At 45.7% G+C, this 20,366-nt stretch overlaps 2 protein-coding genes across 2 annotated transcripts in view; one reads left to right on the top strand and one right to left on the bottom strand.

Annotated features, from left to right (window-relative positions):
* Positions 1-19,053, top strand: part of Sae1 (SUMO1 activating enzyme subunit 1) — a 58,720-nt gene extending 39,667 nt beyond the window's left edge. The window contains exons 7-9 of the mRNA XM_075990953.1: positions 9,652-9,796; positions 15,554-15,623; positions 18,140-19,053. Coding sequence (XP_075847068.1) covers positions 9,652-9,796; positions 15,554-15,623; positions 18,140-18,232 — 308 coding nt within the window. The 3' untranslated portion in view covers positions 18,233-19,053. The remainder of the gene's footprint in view (positions 1-9,651; positions 9,797-15,553; positions 15,624-18,139) is intronic.
* Positions 2,072-2,468, bottom strand: LOC142841796 (large ribosomal subunit protein eL36). Its single transcript, XM_075958893.1, has one exon. The coding sequence runs from the start codon at positions 2,439-2,441 to the stop codon at positions 2,124-2,126; it is 318 nt and encodes a 105-aa protein (XP_075815008.1). The 5' UTR covers positions 2,442-2,468; the 3' UTR covers positions 2,072-2,123.
* Positions 19,054-20,366: the final 1,313 nt, after the last annotated feature.

Genomic DNA, 20,366 nt, shown 5'->3' on the forward strand with positions numbered 1-20,366 from the left:
CAGTATAGGGTAGAGTAGGGTGCAGAAGGTAGCTCCTGAGTATGGGCAAATACAAGATAACATGAAGGGCTGGCCGTGATGGCTCATACATTAAAGTGGCCTGCTGCTCTTGAACAGGTCCAGAGTTCAATTTTAAGTGCCCATATCACAAGTCTCACAACCATCTCTGTTTTCCAGCTTCAGGGGATCTGACATCCACATGTACATGTAAAATATTTTTTATGGCCGGGCAGTGGTGGTGCACGCCTTTAATCGCAGCACTCGGGAGGCAAGAGGCAGGTGGATATTCGTGAGTTCGAGGCCAGCCTGCTCTACAAGAGTTAGTTCCAAGACAAGCTCCAAAGCTACAGAGAAACCCTGTCTCAGAAAACACAAAAAAATTATGAAAAATTATTTCTTAAAAAATATTGTTGTTAGCCGGGCAGTGGTGGCACACGCCTTTAATCCCAGCACTCGGGAGGCAGAGGCAAGTGGATCTCTGTGAGTTTGAGACCAGCCTGGTGTACAAGAGCTAGTTCCAGGACAGGAACCAAAAAGCTACAGAGAAACCCTGTCTCGAAAATCCAAAAAAAAAAAAAATTGTTGTTATTCCAGCACTTGGGAGGCAGAGGCAGGCAGATCTCTGTGAGTAGTTCAAGGCCAGCCTGGTCTACAGAGTTCCAGGGCAAACAGAGCTGTTACATTGAGAAACCCCGTCTAGAAACAGCAACAACAAAAAGATATATCGCTGTTATTTTATGTGTTTGAGTGTTTTGCCTCCGTATATATATATGCGTATGAATTCATGTCTGATGTCCTTGGAGGCCAGAAGGGAAATTGGAGCCTCTGGAACTAGATTTAAGGATGATACAGCCCAACATGGGTGCTAGAGGAATCATACTCAGGATTCTCTGCAAGAATAGCAAGTGTTCACCCGGTGGGTGGTGGTGGTGTACCGGGGAGGCAAGGGCAGGATCTCTTGAGGTCAAGGCCAGACAGATTTACATAATGAGTTCCAGGACGGCCAGGACTGCACAGAAATTCTGTCTCAAAAAAACATTGAGCCATCTCTCCAGCCCCAAATGACAGAGAAAACTTTTTTTGAATCTTAATGGGGGAGGGGAGAATTTATCCCTACTCAGTCTGTTAAAAGCCAGTATGTGGATTGGAGAGATGACTCAGTGGTTGAGAGCATGGACTGCTCTTCCAGAGGACCTGGGTTTAATTCCCAGGGCCCACGTGGCAGCCCACAACTGTAACTCCAGTTCCAGGGGACCTGACAACCCATGGCAAAACACCAATTAATATTTTTAAAAAAGTAGTATGCTCTGGATTGTGCTTGAGTTCTGTTCTAACCCATTTACTATATTCTCTTCCTTTTCTTTTTGAAGACAGTATCTCTGTATACCCATTGCTATCCTAGAACTTGTTATGTAGACCAAGCTAGTCATGGATACATAGTAAGTTAGACCTTGTCTCAAAAAGATTGACATTGGCAGCCCCTTCACACAACTGGTGAGCAGCAGCATGAACTATGTGGACAAAGTTGGAGCTTCTCACACTTCCAGAGGACTGGGCTGACCACCCCCTGGTCACCACATTGGTCCATCTAGTCACCCAGATAGTTCCACAGTCCCCAAAAATCACCACTGCCCAATTAGTGGTATTGGTAGACATTCTACCACTACGGCATGTCCCTAGCTCCACACTTCACCTTTTCTTTAGAAAACAGTTCTGACTATAGGTACATACTGGCACCCACACCTGTTATCTGCTGGCCATTCACTCTTTCTGCTCCCTTTTCTCCCCAGGAGGCATCTGCCAGCCCATGCTCTAATTGTTCCTGTTCTTGTGCTCTTGTCCTTAGCCCTGCATACTTGCCCTCGCTGCTCAACTTCCCATTTCCCTTTCCTTGTGTTTGAGTTAGGTTTCCCTCCTCTGATCCGGTAGCACCTTCTGGACAAGAGCTGATTAGATGAGGCTTCCTCCCCTCTTGCTTGTCTAGCACTGGTCTGATACAGTCTGCTTGCTAAATGGGGGCTAGTTGAGGTCTCTTGGCACCTGTCTTGGCAAATTTGGAGATTCTTTTTTTTTTTTTTTTTTTTTTTGCGCCACAGCAACGTTTATTGAGAACGGGGAGGGGATCAGTCCTTCTTGGCCGCCGCCTTCCTCATGGCGGCCAGCACGTTGCTCAGCTCCTCCCGCTTCCTCTTGGCGCGTATGTGCGTGCCCACCCGCTTCTTGATGAACTTGAGCGCGCGCTTGTCCTTGGACACCTTGAGCAGCTCCATGGCGCGCCGCTCGTAGGGTGCGAAGCCGCACACCTCCCGGATCATGTCCCGCACGAACTTGGTGTGCTTTGTGAGGCGCCCGCGCCGCCGGCTGTGCCTCGGCTGGCTTACGTTCTTCGTCACCTTGTGGCCCTTGTTGAGGCCCACGGCCATGGGGTAGCGCAGGGCCATGGCTGCTCCTCTCCGATGGCGGCCGCGACAGGCAAATTTGGAGATTCTAACTAATTCTTACTCTGTTGCTGCATTAGTTTACTCTAGGCCCTTGTGAAGCAGTCTAGAAGAGGTAATTTACATAGTAGACTCTTGGCCATTTTCCCACTATGTCACAGCCAGGAAATGCATCTAAGCCTCAAAGTGCAGAGCTGTGCCCTTTTGGAAGACAGCTACTGCTAGTGGCCTCACTACCTACACTCAGGCACCATCAAACAGCTGGGAACTTTGGCTGTTCTGGGCACTGATCTGTGGGAGTGATAATGTCTTTCTAAGGCAGCTGCTTGTTCTTGATTTCTGAACTTAGCTAACAAAGTCTGGGGCTCACAGCTACTGTATTCCCATAGACCAGTGGGAAAGTACTTGAAGTTAGTTTGGGGAGATGATGGCTCAGCGATTGAAAGCACTGCCTGCTCTTCCAAGAACCTGGATTTGATTCCCAGCACCTACATGGTGGCTTACAAACTCCTGTAATTCCAGCCCTGACCTCAATGGGTACCAGGCATATACGTGCATGTTGCACACATACATAAAGGCAAAACACCCATATTTATTAAACAAATTCAGTTAGGTTTTTGGTTTTTTTGTTTTGTTTTGGTTTGGTTTTTCAAGACAGAGTTTCTCTGTAGCTTTAGAGCCTGTCCTGGAACTAGCTCTTGTAGACCAGGTTGGGCCCAGCTTTTTTTTTTTTTTTTAAAGTACTTACGTATGTTTGGATTTGAAAGATGTTTGGGTCTACTCTTTGCTGTACACTAGTTCAGGGCTTCCTGCCATTGAACAAGCAAGTTTTGTTGCTTTTCATGGGTCCTACTTTTTCCTTTCATAATGAAAAGGACCATGGTAATCTGTCACTCAAAATTTTCATCTTAGGAATTGTTAATCAGCACTATTTGAGCATGGTGCTGCCCAGAGGGGCTTTGCTGCCCAGCAAAGACAAGAGCTCCAAAGGAGCAGCAGCTAGCCATAGGAGACATCTGTGATAATGGGGTAGCAACTACTTGTTGATTTGCTGTCGTCGTGACCACAGATGTTTAAAAATAATTTGTAGGCAAAAGCAGTGGTGGTGTTTGTGTCTGTGCAGCACTTTGTTATCAGTGGTAGACTTGAGAGACCACAATCATTGAGAAAAGAGGAAGGCATTACCATCCAGGGGAGAGGGGGTGATCCTCCACCAGCCTTAGTGGTAAGAAGGCAGGTGCCTAGTGCAGGAAAACAGATCCAGAGACTGGGTGCTTCATGGTGTGTCCAAATAGGTCCTGGCAGCATGTTTCACCAGTGACTATTACCTTCATCCCCACACAAGGACAGATTTCATTCATTTCTTACACAGAGACATCTGCATCTGAATGACTGGGCGCTGTCAGAGTTAAACTGAGCAAAGCATCACCTCAAAAGCACTATGAGACTGTTCGGTGGCCCTAATTGCGAGACTCTGAATGGTGCTAATGGAAGGAACTCTTCTTTTATCTGAACTTTAGGAACTCTGGGAACCTTGTCTACTCTGCTTTCAAAGAGGGGAAAACTGAGACCCACCATAATCAGATACAATAATGAACCAAATTGTCAGCCACTTGCCTTGTTTTTACTTTGCAGGTCATGTCCCCTGCCCCCACTTCCAGCATCTGCCTATGAGCTGTTGACAAGCCCCAGTCCCAGCTGCAGTCATTGTTAGAGCCTTATATCTTTTCTCTGACTGTCAGATAGCAGTCACGGGAATGTCCTGTGCCATCTTCCCTCTCAAGTGTGGTTGGCAGAGAGCAGCAGATGCCCAGATTCAAGGCCACGTGCCACTCAAGTGCTGGGTTGGAGAAAAGACTCTCTTTCCCTGCTGCTTGTGACCAGGCAGAGTGGGCTGAGTGCAGAGGCCTGTCGTGGTAGTTGTGTGACTTTCGTGTGCTGACCAGGCTAGACACAGTCCATGGCTCACACTGCGCCCCTTTGTGATTCGTCTGTTTTGTTTTCCTTCCTTAATTACCAACATTTTATGCTAGTTATAATGTCCCCATTAAAGGAAAGAGTCACCCTGGAATCATTCATAGATGGAAAAATAGACTTTCTGGCTGAGACTGGAATCTGAATGGGAATGTCATAGATTTTAATCCAATTAATGAAAGAAATGTAACTAAAAGTTTAGCTTGAAGATTTTAGTAGCTGCAGGATATTCTGTTCTGTTCATAGTTACCATCCTATTACTGAGAGTAACCCCAGGTTTACTATGGTATAAATAACATGGTGGTGAACATTTGTGCATAATCAGTTAAGTGCTATTACATTACCTTGTGTGAAGAATCATTTTGAAAGTTTTGCTGTATACCCCTGACTAGCTTAGACCTCAGTGTAGGCAAGGTAGCTTGTGATGATCCTAGAGCTTTGATTGTAGGTATTTATTAACATGTTCTGTGACTCACTGAACACTCCTGGCTCTTCTGAGCAGTAGATGAGATGCAGGTCCTCTGTCTTTTGCTTGAGTAATCTCGGTGTAATTTGATAGGCAAAAAGGGCATCTAATTTTGAGTCATTTCTGAGAATCGGTCTTCTCCTTAACCCATCAACGGCTTTCATGTGGCTGTCTGGGAGTTTTTCAGAAGCGAGTGAGTGACAGTGTCTTTCTCTTTTTTGAGCTGATTCATCATAAGGCCATTGATGAAGTTTTATTGAAGAGATGAAAGGGTGAAGTACTTGCTTTCTGTCGTTATAACAAATAAGTTGAGGCAGTAAACTATTTATAGAGAACAAGATCCCAGTATGGTGGCACTGGGGAGGTATAGGCTGGAGGATAGCTGCAAGTTCTGGGCCAGTGCCAGTTTGAGACCACCAGGGCTGCCAAATGTGATCATCTCAAAAAGCAAACAAACAAAAAAATGTGTGTGTGTTGAGGGGGCAGTGTCTTGGAACTGACCGAGAATACCACTGTGTATGTACATAGTTGAGCAGAACCATTCACCTATGCCAATAGTCAGGAAACAAAGGAAGAGAAGATTTGGATTCCATAATCCCTATCGAGTATACCTTCAGCAGCCCTCAGACCTCCCAGTCATGCAAGCTAGGAACCAAGATTTTATCATGTAAACATTTATGAAAGCTGTAGACAGGACTTGGACCTCATACAGGGCATCTGAGAGTCTTCAGGAAGACCACTGTGGCTCTGCCATCAAGCTGTACTTGTAAATATGTCCTTTGTGGAATGTAGGGTCCCCATCTCAGGCCTGGGGTGGAGACCTGGGCTCAGGGAGTGTCATGAAAGAAGTATACATATGCATGGACTGATTTTGCTGAGACTGGACTTGAGGCCAGTAGGAAAACACTGGGCACTGATCTGAGCAGATGAAGAGATACTACAAGCCATAAGAGTCTGAGAGCCACTTTATAGAAACCTCCAGAGGCTGTGCCATTCCCCGCCAGCTTAATTGTCTTCTATTTTGGTTGCTTTGTTTTGGGTGGCTTTGGTGATCACATTAAATACTACAGTATTTGGCTGACTGGTTCTTGCTTGTGTGCTGGGGATGGAACCCAGGGCCTTGCTCCTACTGGATAAGTACACCATTACTGGGTACATCCCCAGCCCCATCATAATAATATTTTGTTTATTTTTTCGCTTTTGAGCAGTATCTCACTGTGTAGCCAAAACTAGACTTGGATATAAACTTATAAGTGACCTTCTACCTGTGTCAGCACTGAGCACTATCAGCACTGAGCTGATATTCTGAATTTAGATGAAATTTGAGTATATTTAGATATTTTTGCAGAGGTTGTGTTATGTTCACATATATACAGGATCTCTTTAAAATACAAAAAAATGGTTTGTTTGTTTTTATTTGTTTGGGGCTTTTTTTTTTGTTGTTGTTGTTGTTGTTTGTTTTGCTTTGCTTTGCTTTGCTTTGCTTTTCCAGACAGGGTTTCTCTGTTTAGCCCTGACTGTCCTAGAACTCACTTTGTAGATCTCAGGCTGGCCTCAAACTCAGAAATTACCCTTCTCTGTCTCCCTGAATGGTAGGATTAAAGACACATACCACCATTACCGAGAAGATACTTAATTTCATAGTTTGTCTTTCCCATTACATAGACTAGTCATAAACTTAGGCAGAAACATTGATCAGTACATCTTCATCATAGATGTCATCATCCCCCTAGCCTTGGGCAACCTGAGTTAAATAGTTCAGATGAGGTTAATCAAGTTTGGAACTCTAATTTTGTAGTATTTTATTTTATTCTATGAGTCATCTTTTGGTAAAGCAGTTCTCCATCCCAGTGTTTGATCTGAGCAAATTACAACCCAAACTGGTGAGGAGGTGCGCTTTAGAAATGCAGAGTCAACAGCTGTGCCCATATGTGGCTGGCTGTTTGAGAGCAGAACAAAGAGCAGAATGTAGTAAGAGCTTGCCAGGGCTGGGGTCAGTCCTGAGGCCGCTGCATTTCTGGAACATGAGTTTCTTCCCACCCCTTTCACTTCTGCTAATGAGTGCTGACATTCGAAAAAGAGGGGGAAAGACCGCTTCTGTTTTCTTTACTGCAAATAAGTGGCCCTGCTGTTGGCCACCTTCCCAGTGGCCCTGAGAGCACCTCAGATGTGGTCAGTGAGGTATGTGCACGGTGCCAGCCTGCCGGCATCATCCAGGCAGACTGCACCCAGCACAGCCAAGCCATTGCCTTTGCTCTTCCTTTTGGTGCAACCTGGTTTCTTTCTGAGACGAAGCTGGTGTTACTCTCTGAAGACAGATGGACAAGGGTTTCTGCTTCTTCTGCTCACCCTCTGATCTAGTAGCTTGCAGTTGATGTTACCTTTGTGAACATTTAAGACCATCTGGGAAATGTGTCTTGCAAAAATGTAGTCCAGTGTAGTGAGGGGCCAGACCATGTGGCACCTTTGGTGCCAAGTTCCTGCATGGTTCTGCCACTTTTGGATTCCAGAAGCAGGCCTGCGTTTACACGCCCGCTCCTTTCCCCTTAGCAGTTGAGCGGTTGAGTGTTTCTTCCTCTAAAAGTAGATGGGTGATGGTTGTCACCATCCTTTCCTGTTACTCTTGTGAAGCTACTCATACATGTAGCATGTTCAACATGGCTCCTACACATAGCAGGTCTATGACTATTTAGAGTTTGTTCCCAGAACTGATATTTTCTAGACACTTGTGAAAGTTAGTATTCCCAGTGATAGAAAGGAGAGGACTATGCAGGAGGCCACAAGTGTAGGTAGGGTTGCTTCTCCTGTCCGGGAGCTTGCAGTCTGGCTTCCTCTTTCTGCCATGAGCCACTGGGCCTCATCTAGCCATCTGACATCACATCCACCTTCTGTGCCAACAGCACCCACTATCCACTCTGGGTGTTGGTGTCTTGAATTCTCAGGAGTCACTGGCATTATGCAAGGGCCACCCAGAGAAATCGCTGAGGCTAGGCTGTCTAGTGTCTGGGTTTCTCTGTTTTCTTGGGATGTTGGGAAATGGCCTTTCTGTATAACAGATTGTAGCTGCCACTCCAGCCAGACTCCAGATGCCCACTCAGTGCCTTGTGATGTGATGCACATGTGATGTGTAGTTAGAAACCAAGCTCACAGAGTAGCAGTGCATGGTGGCTGGCCTCTAACTTGTCAAGTGTTCGGATAGCACTAAGGGGTTTAATGATGCCCTTGGAGAGGCTGACATACCAGAGCACAAACAATACCCCCTGAGCAAGCAGTAATTCCATGAGAGTTGCCAGAGAAATGGAAACTTGATATTTTATTCAGTGGAAACATCCCAGAAACCATAGTCTTTTCTTCTACCTGGGGTCTTAGGGTTTATGATTTTCTTGGAAAACTTGGAACACATTTCCAAATTCTGCTCTGACATTGGTGGAGGACCATTGGTTTTGTGAATTTTCTGTCATGAATGTTGCCCCAGCCATAAGCTTTCCAGATACCCACTAGTGTACTTCATACCCAGGTCTGTGTGGCACCAAATAAGTGCCTCTGAGGCCGGTCAAATAGAGTTTGTGCTACTTGGAAACTGGCTCTAGTCATGGGTGTTCATTTGTCAAGCTGTCAGTCTCAGGATAATAGAATGAGCTTAAAAAGGAAAAACAAAAAAACCTGGGGCTGGAGAAATGGCTCAGGGTTTAAGAGTACTTGCTGCTCTATCAGAGGAGCAGAGGTTGGTTCCCAGCACCCAATTCAGGTCACTCCGCCCTCTAACTCCAGGGGATCCGACACCTCTAGCTTCCACAGGCACCAGCACTCACATGTACATACCCACATGCAGATAACACACCTATACATCACTAAAAATCTTGATTTAAAAAAAAAGGAATAGTTCTTTAGTTGGGGCAAGTTCCAAATGCTTGTATTTTTAAGAGCCCAGAACAATTTTAAATAGCTCAGCCTCTGACCCTGCGGGCTAATTCACCAGTCTCTTCCTCGGTGTACAAAGGCTAAGACTTCAATGTGTGTACTTAGCAAATAGTAAAGTACCTGTCCATGTAAGTGCTCCCTAGAGCACCCAGGACTGAGTCTAAGAAGCAGATTCACATGTTTCTATCTCCACTCTGACACACTCTCCCTTGAAGAAGTGTGCAGGTGATAAGGACAGGTACAGCAGCAGCAGAAAGTGCTCGTGTCATTGTTGTTTCGTGTGGACTAAGTTCTAGCCTTGTACATAAACCTGGAGCCAAGACATGGTTGGGACCTTTCCCCTGTTTCCTTGGTTCCTGGAGGTTGGTATGGTTCTTGTATTAAGGGAGGTTTGTTTGCAGTAACCTGCCTTTCTGCGGAGTGAGTATTTGGCTATTCTTTCTGGCTTAAGCAGCCCTTTGAACTGATGCCTAGAATGCAGGCCTCCCACCCTGACCTCTCCTCCAGGTCGTAACAGGGCCTCTGCTGGCCTCTTCTGCCCAAGCACATTTACTTATTTCCTCCTCAGGAAAGCCTTACCTGACTTTGACCTGGGTCAGATCCCATTTTACTTTCCAAGCACTTGTCACAGAAAATTTAGTTGTTGTAATGCTGTAGTTGCCTTTCTGACTCGTTTGGTGGATGAAACATGTATTGCCTTTCATTTGGCCCACATTTTATTATTTCCTATAGGTGAATACAAGAAGAAAAGACATTTGGGGTTTTCCTTCTGTTTGAGGTTTTGAAGTGAGATCAGAGCATTCATTATAAGATTGGCTCTCTAACCTTCCTTTCCCCCTTTTCCTTTCCCAGTGCTGCTGAAATTCCGCACAGATAAAGGGAGAGATCCCAGTTCTGATAGCTACAGCGAGGATGCAGAGCTGCTGCTGCAGATACGAAATGATGTACTTGACTCGCTGGGTGTCAGTCCTGACTTGCTTCCCGAGGACTTTGTCAGGTTGGTATCAGAACAGGCAGCCATCTGGTTTTGGTGTTTGTCTTTATGGAGACCCAGAGCCTCAAAGGGGACTCCTGTGCCACATTTGCCAGCTGCATGAACCACCTGCCAGTGTTATAACCAACACCACAAGAGAAGTGAAGACTTGTAGGTGTGGTTTTCATGTGGTTTGTTAACGTTTTCTGTGCCTTTCTGTCTCACCTATGTCCTGTGTGAGACACTGGTCGGTGCATCATTTCCTTGCCTGTCACAGGGTGGGAGATCCCAGCATGTGGAGCACTTAGCTTTTTGCAGCCCCCCTGCTTGCTGGCCATGTGTTCAGCCTTAGCTATGTAATGCTGTAGTATGTCTCCTTGAATCATATACTGTCCAGATTCAGCCCCTGGATGAATAAGGAGGGAGTTGCTGGTTCTAAAGGTGTGTTTGGTCACTTGGTAGATATTGTGGTAGTTACTTATCATTCAGCAGTAGTAGTATATTAGCAGAAACCTCAGATCTAGTGCCCAGGCTCTGGGACGCTCTAGCCCTGGTAGTCTCCTGCTGTTCCACAGCCAGGCTTGAGATGTTGTAGACAAGTTCCTTCCAGGTAGCTCTGCTGTCTTCTGCATACTTGAGCTGCTGCCCCCGCTCCAACTCCTGAGCCTCCAAGCTGTAGCCCTAGGAATTGTGAGCACAGTTTATTTGCTGCGGTTTTTGAACAGCTCTTGACAACAGGGCAGTTGCTCAGTGAGCTCATAATCTGTCTTAATCCTCAAAGCAATGCAGTTTGTAGGTGAGGGGATGGAAGCTCAGAGAAGTGCAGTCACGACATCCATGCACAGAGGTTTTTCTTCTGCTCAACTATGTTTGTCTCTTGATTATTTCCCCATTATTTAAGGGAAGAAATGATCTCTAGAGATACAGTCACATGCTTCACATTTTGTTGTCATTGTTACCCTCTTTTGGTTTTTCGAGACAGGGTTTCTCTGTGTAGCTTTGGAGCCTGTCCTGGAACTCACTTGGTAGACCAGACTGGCCTCAAACTCCCAGAGATCCGCCTGCCTCTACCTCTTAAGTGCTGTGATTAAAGGTGTGCGCCACCACCACCCGGCTTGTTACCCTCTTTTGAGTTGTGACTTTGTGAGTTCTTAGATGACTGGTGTGTGCCACAGTACGTAGCTCTGCCCAAGGTCTGTGTCAGTAATAGTTTTGAAGTCACTCCATATCTCACCGTGGTAGCCCATACTCCTTTCAGGTTCTTCCCAGCAATACAGTTGTCAGAAGGTTCCTTCTTCCTAGTGCCTTCTCTTTTCCTGGACTTCTTATACCCATCCTAGCCAGCATCACTTACGTAGGGAATGTTTAACTCCTTACGTAACCATGGCTGTCCTCCAAAGCTAGGACAGTCTTTGAGGTCCTTTTGCAAGAGTGAGACTATAAGAACAGGGCTGGCAGCACCACAAGCTTGGTACTCTGCTTTGGGAGGGACCAGAACATGAGAAGCAGGCGTTGCTTGCTTTGTACTTCACAACCTGAGGAATACTCGATTCCACCAAGCTTCTCTAACAAACAGTTGGAGAAGTGCCTGACCCAGGCAGTCAGTGGCAACTTTGATGCTAGACCGTGAGCATATAGCCAGTTGACTAATTTGAGCATTTAGGATGATGAACTGGCTGCTCACCAGGCAATGGAATTAAAGGTTCTACTTCCCAGAATGGACAGGCCATACATGACCTAATGAGCTATTGGCTGGCTCTTCTCTTCTCCGTCTACCCCTTGTGGAAACCACATTCCCTGTCTAGGTTCTGTGTATTCAGCTGCTTCTATTGCCTTCTTAGTAAGAAATGTTCAGAGGCCTCTTGAAGCCTGTCTGCTGGCGGCCTGGGGTATAAAATAGGGCTGCGAGAAAAAATGGATCTCCCGCTCTCAACTGAACTACCCCTTGCAAATTGCTTGATACTGCTGAGGAGAGACAGCCATGCTTGTGCCTCTGTCCTTCGTCTGGTCTGTGCCGTTCACTGTCTTGTTTTGAGTGCTATCTCCTCAAAGAGACTTAATGCTTTTCTGATGAGAAAAGATGACCCATTTCAGCTGCTGCTAACATCTCTGGGTCTGGCCTCACAGATTTTTCTTCTACTGTTTAAATATGATGGATATTCTTCTACTGTCCCTTTGCAGTATACCGTAATAAAACCTATTTTTTTTTTTTTTTTTTTTTGGTTTTTCGAGACAGGGTTTCTCTGTAACTTTGGAGCCTGTCCCAGAACTAGCTCTTGTAGACCAGGCTGGCCTCGAACTCCCAGAGATCCGCCTGCCTCTGCCTCCCAAGTGCTGGGATTAAAGGCCTGCGCCACCACTGCCCAGCAAAACCTATTTTTTAATGAATTTTTTATGATTGATTTAACTTTATTTTATGTGCATTGGTGTGAAGGTGTCAGATTCCCTAGAACTAGATTTACAGACAGTTGTGAGCTGCCATTTGGGTGCTGGGAAGTGGGTCCTCTGGAAGAGCAGTCAAGGCTCTTAAATGCTTAAATGCTGAGCCATCTCTCCAGCCCATAATACGACCTACTTATGGTATTAAACAGATCTATGTTACTTGTACATCAAGGTGGTATTGTGCTGCCTGGATGTTTAACTGTTGACTTTCACTTAGTTTATTAGGATGTGGTTATAGTGTCAGCATTTCATAAACAAGCATTCATAACTTTATGTATAAAATAACTTTTTTTTTTTTTTTTTTAATTAGTACTCTGGCCGGGCAGTGGTAGCTTACACCTTTAATCCCAGTACTTGGGAAGCAGAGGCAGGCAAATTGCTGTGAGTTTACGGCCAGCCTAGCCTACAGAACAAGTTCCAGGACAACCAGAAATGTTAAACAGAGAAATCTTGTCTCAAAAAAACAGAAGAAAATAATAATAATTAGCACTCTAGTGGGCAGAGGCAAAAGGATCAGGAGTTCAGAGCCATCTTCCACTATGTGATGTATTTGAAGCTAGCGTGAGTTATATATGAGATCCTGTGTCAAAACAAATTTATAGTAAAGTATGCATGACAAAGTTAGCCATCTCAGGGGGTAGAGCACTTGCCACCAGTCATGTCAACCTGAGTCCCTATGGCCGCAAGTTGTTCCCTGACCTCCACTCAATGCTGTGGCATACCACATTATTAAATAAAAATGGGAGTAAGTAAAATTGATGGTAATTTTTTTTGGTTTGGCCATTTTAATAATTTATTTCAGGTGTGTTAATATGTGGTGCTGGAAGAGTAGGGGACTTATGCCATAGTGTATCTGTGGGGATTAGAGTATACTTGTGGAGTATGTTCATTTTCCACCCTTACATGGGTTCCAGGGATTGAACTCTAGGTCAGCAGGTTTACCCAGGCCATCATCCTGGTCCTCATTCTAACCTCTGTTTTGTTTCAGTATTTTTTTTTTATTGTATTTACTTATACTTTATGCATATGGATGTTTTATCTGCATGTATGGTCTGTACTGTGTGTGCCGGAGCACACAAGCCAGAAGAGGGTGCCAGATGCTCTGGAACTGGGAATAACAGATTGTTGTTGTTGTTGTTGTTGTTTGCCCATAAACAATAGTTATAAGCCATTGTGTGGTGCTGGAAATAGAACCCGGTTCCTCTGGAAGAGCAGCAAGTGTTCTCCCAACTCTTTTTTAACTATTTATGGGTGTGCTATTCCTTGGCGTTAGTTCTTTTCTCTCTGTTGTACAACCATCATCATTGATTCCTTATTGTATTCCTCCCAGCTCCTGGGCCTCCAGGGCACTGTGCCCTAAAGCTCTCGTGTAAGTGGAATTGTGCAGTATTTGTTCTTGTCATCAGACATGTCAGCACATACCTTTGAGGCAGAGGGAAGAGCACTGACTTGATTTCTAGGCTGACTAGGACTCTAGAGTGACTATTTCAACATCTTAACAGCCCAGACTATCCTATGTGAACGTTTTTGGAATATTCTGTTTGTTTTTTGCTTTTGTTTTTATTGTTGTTGTTGTTGTTTATTTTGGTTTTGTTTTTCTTTTTGGTACTGGAGAGTGACTTAAAGGGCTCAAATACACTAAACACACAGCTCCAGCCCCAACTGACAGGTTTGTATGTCTGTGGGTAGATGCCTTACCTATGTCTTCACTTGGATGTAGAGACCAGTGGTTGATTCGGGATCTCTTCCTCAGTCATTCTCTACCTTATGTTTCTAAGACAGGGTCTCTCACTGAACCTGGAACTTGCTGATTGGTTAAACTAGCTTGCCAGAAAACCCTAGGTGTCTTCTCATCTCCACCATGCCCAGCTTTCACACGGTTGCTAGGGATTAAACTCAGGTCTTCATGTCTGTATGCTCTTTTTTTTTTTTTAAGATTTATTTATTTATTATGAATACAGCATTCCTTCCATGTATGCTTGCATGCCAGAAGAGGGCATCAGATCCCATTATAGATGGTTGTGAGCCACCATGTGGTTGCTGGGAATTGAACTCAGAATCTCTGAAAGAGCAATCAGTGCTCTTAACCTCTGAGCCATCTCTCCAGCCCTGTATGCTCTTTATGTAGACCTGACTGTTCTAGAACTCAGAGATCCACCTGCCTCTGCCTCCCATTGCTAGGACTAAAGACATGCACCACCAAACTCAGCCAGAAACAATACTTTTTGAAGAAGGAAAAAAAGCAAAATACTGTGAAGTGTTAACATGCAAGAATGTAGGTGTGTGAGTGGTTTTTGTTTGTAACAGGCTGAGTGTGGTAGCATGTCTTCTAATGTCAGTTGCTCAGGAGACAAAGGCAGGAAGATGGCAAGTTTAAGACCACCCTGGACAACTTAGTACACTTGATCATCTCAAAACACTAAAAAGGGGGGACAAAGAGATGGCTCAATGTTAAGAGCACTGACTGGCTGGGCGGCGGTGGCGCATGCCTTTAATCCCAGCACTCAGGAGACAGAGGCAGGTGGATCTCTGTGAGTTCGAGGCCAGCCTTGTGTACAAGAGCTAGTTCCAGGACAGGCTCCAAAACTACAGAGAAACCCTGTCTCGAAAAAGCAAAAGCAACAACAAAATGCCTTAACAGATCACAAAATGGTTGTTGGTAATTGAGTTTACATTATATGTATGTTAGTGGTATGCCTTTAAAGATGTCTAGAAGGCATGTTTATTTGTGTAAAAGGGTCAGGGTTTGCTACCTCTGTTTGCTCCTTTTACTGACCCCTCTGTTGTGGTCTAGCAACTAGCTGGGCAGCATCCTTTGGGAGCCTATGACTGAAGAAGGTGTTTTGGACACCAGAATGCTAATTTGGGGGGTTAGCTGACAGTCTTCTCTGAGATCTGTTCTGAGTGCCCAAACTGCTTTCTAGGAGAGTTATACTGGTTTCATGCTATACCCTGTGTTTCCCGTCTTCCTGTTAACGCAGCCTGCTTGCCCATGCTTCTGGGAATAGCATGCAGAAGAATACACAGCCCATGTGCTGAGAGAATTGCGAGAATGTGCAGGGGCATTCACACATCTGGTATTTGTAGGGGGCCTTATTTTAGGAAGCACAGATATAGTCTTTCCTCGAACTTAAAAAAATCATGTGAAGGAATTCTTGCTTTACTTTGGGGTAAAGGTCTTTCCCACCCTTTTAGGAGCCCCTGGGGTCAGATTTAATTTTCATGCCTGGATGCCAGTTCTAGCACTTATCTCTGGCTAGGACTTTTATCCAGGACAGCCCCAGACTGACACCCCCTACCCCTTGGCCTGGTGCTATGTTTTACTTGTCTGTCTTCTAGGTACTGCTTCTCTGAGATGGCTCCAGTGTGTGCTGTGGTTGGAGGAATCTTGGCACAGGAAATTGTGAAGGTAAAATCATTATGGAGCCCTCCGCTGACCCCAGCATCCTGACTACACACTAACAGAGCCACGGGCTGCCTCAGAGCTGCCTGAACTCTCGCCCTCAGCCTTGATGCATACCTTGACTTTCTACGCAACTCATCCACGCGCCAGTTAGCTAGTGGCCTCAGACGCTTTCTATTGTTGCCAGTTTGTCTGCTCTATCAGCGGCATGATTAGATGGAGATCCCAGTCTAAGAGGAAAGCAGAAGAGACTCCCAACACCCGAGCTCTTAACCTGCATCCATCACAGTGGTGTCTGGGCATCCCCTGTTTATTCCAAATGCTGTGGGTATCTGTAGCAAAGGTTTAGTTCAGTGTCTGTGGAGCATATACTCTGCCAGCACCCACATGAGGTTCTACAGTGACCTGTGACTTCCTGTTATGGGCAGTTAATACCTTACAAAGGAGGACTAGGTCTGGGAACTAATGTAGCCTTTCTGGAATGTTTGGGTTGCTAAAACATTGGCAGACTTTGAAGTGGATTTTATTTCCTTTGGAGACTTCAGTATTTGCCGAACTTTGTTAAATTTGTCTTTTTTAGGGCTCAGTGGTATAAAGTGTGTGCTTATCACTCCCAAGACCTCTGTGTCAGTCCCTAGAAACTATTGGTTTGGTTTTTTTGTTTGGTTTGGTTTGGTTTGGTTTGGTTTTTTTGGCTTTCAGGCAGGATCTCAATCTATAACTCAGGTCAACCTTGAACTAGCAGTTCTTGTGCCTCACCTCTTGAGTGCTGAGATTGCAGGCATGAGGTACCATGGCAGTCTCTGGTGGCTGCTCATCTTTGTGTGCTGTGCACAGAGGTATGCCTGGCTGGCTGGCTTGCCCACATCTCTGCAAGTAAAGTTCAGATCAAGGAGGATGTAAGCTTTTTCATTCCCACTGACTGGCTCTCTTGCCCAAGTCTCACCTGCTTCTACACTCTAGACAGAGCTTGCAGGAGTTGGTTCTATACTCTTAGACAGCCCTAGAAGCAGGGGAGCTCAGCATCTCTTCAGATGCTATCCTGCAGATGGCGCCCTAACACCTGTCCAGAGACTAGCTTGGCGCTGTTTGTCCTGCTGTAGAGTAGAGGTTGGGGGAGGTGGCCTGGAGCCATTGTTGATGATGGCTTCTGCGCACCCCTGTCTTAGTGCTGCCCCCTCCTTCCTGCCTGCTGGCACAGCTGTTGCTCAGCATCTTGTTTCTATTTACCCCAGACAGTCAGTGCACTCCACATTCTTGGTTGCTGGGTGTGTTTGGAATCTCGTACCCCATCTTGCTAGGGAAGCACTTTACCTTTTGCCCCATGTTCACCCTGTGCCCTGTCCCTTCATCCCCTCCACTCCCTCTGCTTACAACACTTTGGCCAGCTGGCAGGAGGGCCTGCATCTGAGGCCCTCTCTCTGAACACCTATAAAAAGTACATAGGAGGAGTTAGAGGGCAAGTGTGAAAGTCCTGCAGATCAGCTTTCCCTTCCTCCCTCCCTCTTTCCTTCCCTTCCTGCTTTCCATCCGTCCATCACTGTCCTGGCAGACTTTAGCCTTCAGTCATCCCTGGTAGAGACAGTAGTGAAAGCAGCAGTCACCCCAAACCCTGTGTTAGAATGAGTCAAGTCAGCACCAGCATCTGCAATTCCACCTGCTCAGGAGGCTGAACCACTGACCCAGGCAGCACAGGAGATGAGACCAGCCTAGACATATGGGTCACCTCTGCCTTAGGTTCAGTGTCCTGTTTATGGCATCCTCCGATAGTGCTCGCACACACACACATGCCCTTGGTAGCAACAGCTCCTGTTTGTTACTGAGATTGTACCCTGAGGAGGGGCCAAGAAAGGGGTGGCAGTCAAGTGTTTCCAGACATGCCAGTGACTCCTGGAACAAAGAGGGCCAGGCCACAGTTGAGGAACACTGCTTTAAAAAGCTTCTGTTTGGGGCTGGAGAGATGGCTCAGCGGTTAAGAGCATTGCCTGCTCTTCCAAAGGTCCTGAGTTCAATTCCCAGCAACCACATGGTGGCTCACAACCATCTGTAATGAGGTCTGGTGCCCTCTTCTGGCCTGCAGACATACACACAGACAGAATATTGTATACATAATAAATAAATATTTTTTTTAAAAAAAAGCTTCTATTTGGTTTGGTTTGGTTTGTTTAGGCGGGGTTTCACTGTCCGACTGTACTGTGTAGACTATCTGGCCTTGAACTCACAGGTGTACGTGCTAAGGTGGAGGCCTGTGCCGTGGCTATTGAAGCACTGTTTTTCTTTTTTAATGGTGCGTGAAAACACGCGTGGCAGCCACAGGACAACTTGCAGGAATTGGTTCTCTCTCGCACGGGAGTTTCAGGGTATCAGGCTTAGCAGAAGCTTTTACCCAGAGTCCTCTTGGTCCTTATTTTGTAATTTTTATTTAATTTTACCCAGTCCACTTTTAGAAGGCCTGTCAATTTGTTGTTGTTGTTCTGGTGTGTCTCTTAACATTGAAGCTGAGCCTTCTTGTCTCTCCTCAGGCCCTGTCTCAACGGGACCCTCCTCACAACAATTTCTTCTTTTTTGACGGCATGAAGGGGAGTGGAGTTGTGGAGTGTCTGGGTCCCAAGTGAGCCAGCGGTGTGTGTGCTCCAAGCCCACCTGCCACCTGCTATCTTCCCAAGAAGGCATTTCTGGATGACAAAGATTTTCCTAGAACAAGTAGGCCTGACTGTATCCTGCTTCCATCCTACCAACTGTCAAGGACCTGCCGGCTCTGTGCCATCACCATCAAAGAGCAGCATGCTTCGTGTTGTTGGAGCTTCTTAGAACCTTCTGGACTTCGTTCTTTCCGTAGGTCAACAGAAAGGAGAAGGCCTTCAGCGGGGGTATGAGGCCCATAGCTTTTGAAACTCAGTGCAAGTGCTCTTCTGCCAAAGCCTGGAGAACAGCCTTCGGTTACTGAACCTTCATCAGGGTGTAGCCTGGGCTTTGGAAAGGGAGCCTTTCTTGTCACCCAGCTTTCTTACAAGCTAAGCCTTAGTGGAACTGTTCATTTCTTATCTTTTGATTGTGAGCCTGTGAACCTAACCTAATAGCTGAGCCATCTCTCAGCCCAAATTTTTATTTCTAAAAAGGCAGATTTGGTGCCAGGGGCATGATGTAAGCCTGTAAAGCCTGTAATCCTATAAAATGGGTTGCAGAGCCAGGAGGATTGCTGTAAGTTTCAAGGCCAAGCTGGTCTACAAAGTGTACTAAGAACCTGTCTCAAAATATAATAAAAGTTGTGTTCCAGAGTTAGAGGTGACTGTCCCCTCATCTTGGGCACCCAGGTCCTCCGGTGGGAGGCTTGAGTTGGTTTGGTCTTCTTGGGGGTGGGACAGCTTGTTGTCTCTAGTTTGTAGATTCCCTTGGTGTTTGTGGGGAATGATAATAAAGTCATAACTCTGTCAAACTTGCCTGTTTCCTCTGTTCTAAAAATTTGTGGTTTGCTAGTCTCCCTCTTTCCCCAAACCTGAAGGATCTCACTCTCGTACTTCAGAGGTCCTTTCTGTCCCGGTGCTGCCACCTTCGTTCCTTTTTCAGCACCCTCTTGATAATGCAGCAGTTGACTGCACCGGAGGATGCACAGATGGCTTACATTTCTGCCTGTGTGGTGGCCGCCCTCGGTGGTAATGGTGAGGTCAAGCAGGTGATCCTGAGTACAAAACACACAATTCCACCTTCCCTCATACTCGTGCCTTTTGCAGTGGGACCCTGTTGGAGCAGATCCCTTTCTGAGCACCATTAATTAGTGCAGCCAAGTTGCTGGGCTGCTGTGTGAAAGACAAATGACACTTTTCCAGTTGCAATGTAAAGCTTTGGTCGCAAGGGGGAGCAGAGATACTCTTGACTCTAGATAACGGACTGATTCACTCAAGAGGCCCTCTGGGGAATCTGACACTGCCAGCCCCAGGCAAGAAATATCACTAATCTTTCAAATTCTGTGTACATACCTCCAGATTACAAGTACATTGTAGAAGTGGATATCCTTAAGTTTCTAGAAAGGTTTTCAGTGAAGTGGTGGCTTCTAGAACCTCTGGAAGGTGCACAGCTCTCTTGGGACAGAAGATCTGATGATGGGAGGCAAGGTAGTGGGAATGAGGGGTCAGCTGCTCAGAATGTGTGCGCCCACAGGACTGGACATGGTAGTGTGTGCCTTTACTCCCAGAACTCGGAAAGTGGAAACAGAATCATGACTTCCAGATCAAATTACTTAGACCTTGTCTCCAAATAAACCAAAAATAATAAAGCAAAAACTATCACCTGCATGCTCAGACTTAGCTATCTACTTTTTAAAGATACTTTTTATGCATTTACTGAGTGTTAGGTAGGCACACATGCCTCAGTGCTCATTCTGAGGTCAGACAAACTAAAATTTATAATGTAGCTGGGCATGGTGGCACACACCTTCAGTCCCAGCACCTATCTGTCTAGATAGGTGGACCTCTGAGTTAGAGGTCAGCCTGATGTACACAGTGCCAGGGCAGGGGAGTACACAGACCCTATATCAAAAAAAGCCATAAGATTTATGCTTTTTCAGTTGTTTGGAAGGATAGTTAGGTGTAATTATGACTTGGTTGTTTTCATTTGGAAGTTAAACCTGACATGAGATAGGATAGTGTGTCTTCTTAGTTGTCAACTTGAGTACATCTCGAATTAACTAAAACCCAAGCAACTGGGTATCTTTGTGGGGCACTTTACCTAACTGAAGGATTTCAAGTGGGA

This window comes from Microtus pennsylvanicus, chromosome 1, assembly GCF_037038515.1.
Source record: "Microtus pennsylvanicus isolate mMicPen1 chromosome 1, mMicPen1.hap1, whole genome shotgun sequence".
Lineage (NCBI taxonomy): Eukaryota > Metazoa > Chordata > Mammalia > Rodentia > Cricetidae > Microtus > Microtus pennsylvanicus.

Bases quoted from the DNA above. Each gene is read 5' to 3' on its own strand.
- LOC142841796 (XM_075958893.1), bottom strand. From the start codon at position 2,441: ATGGCCCTGCGCTACCCCATGGCCGTGGGCCTCAACAAGGGCCACAAG.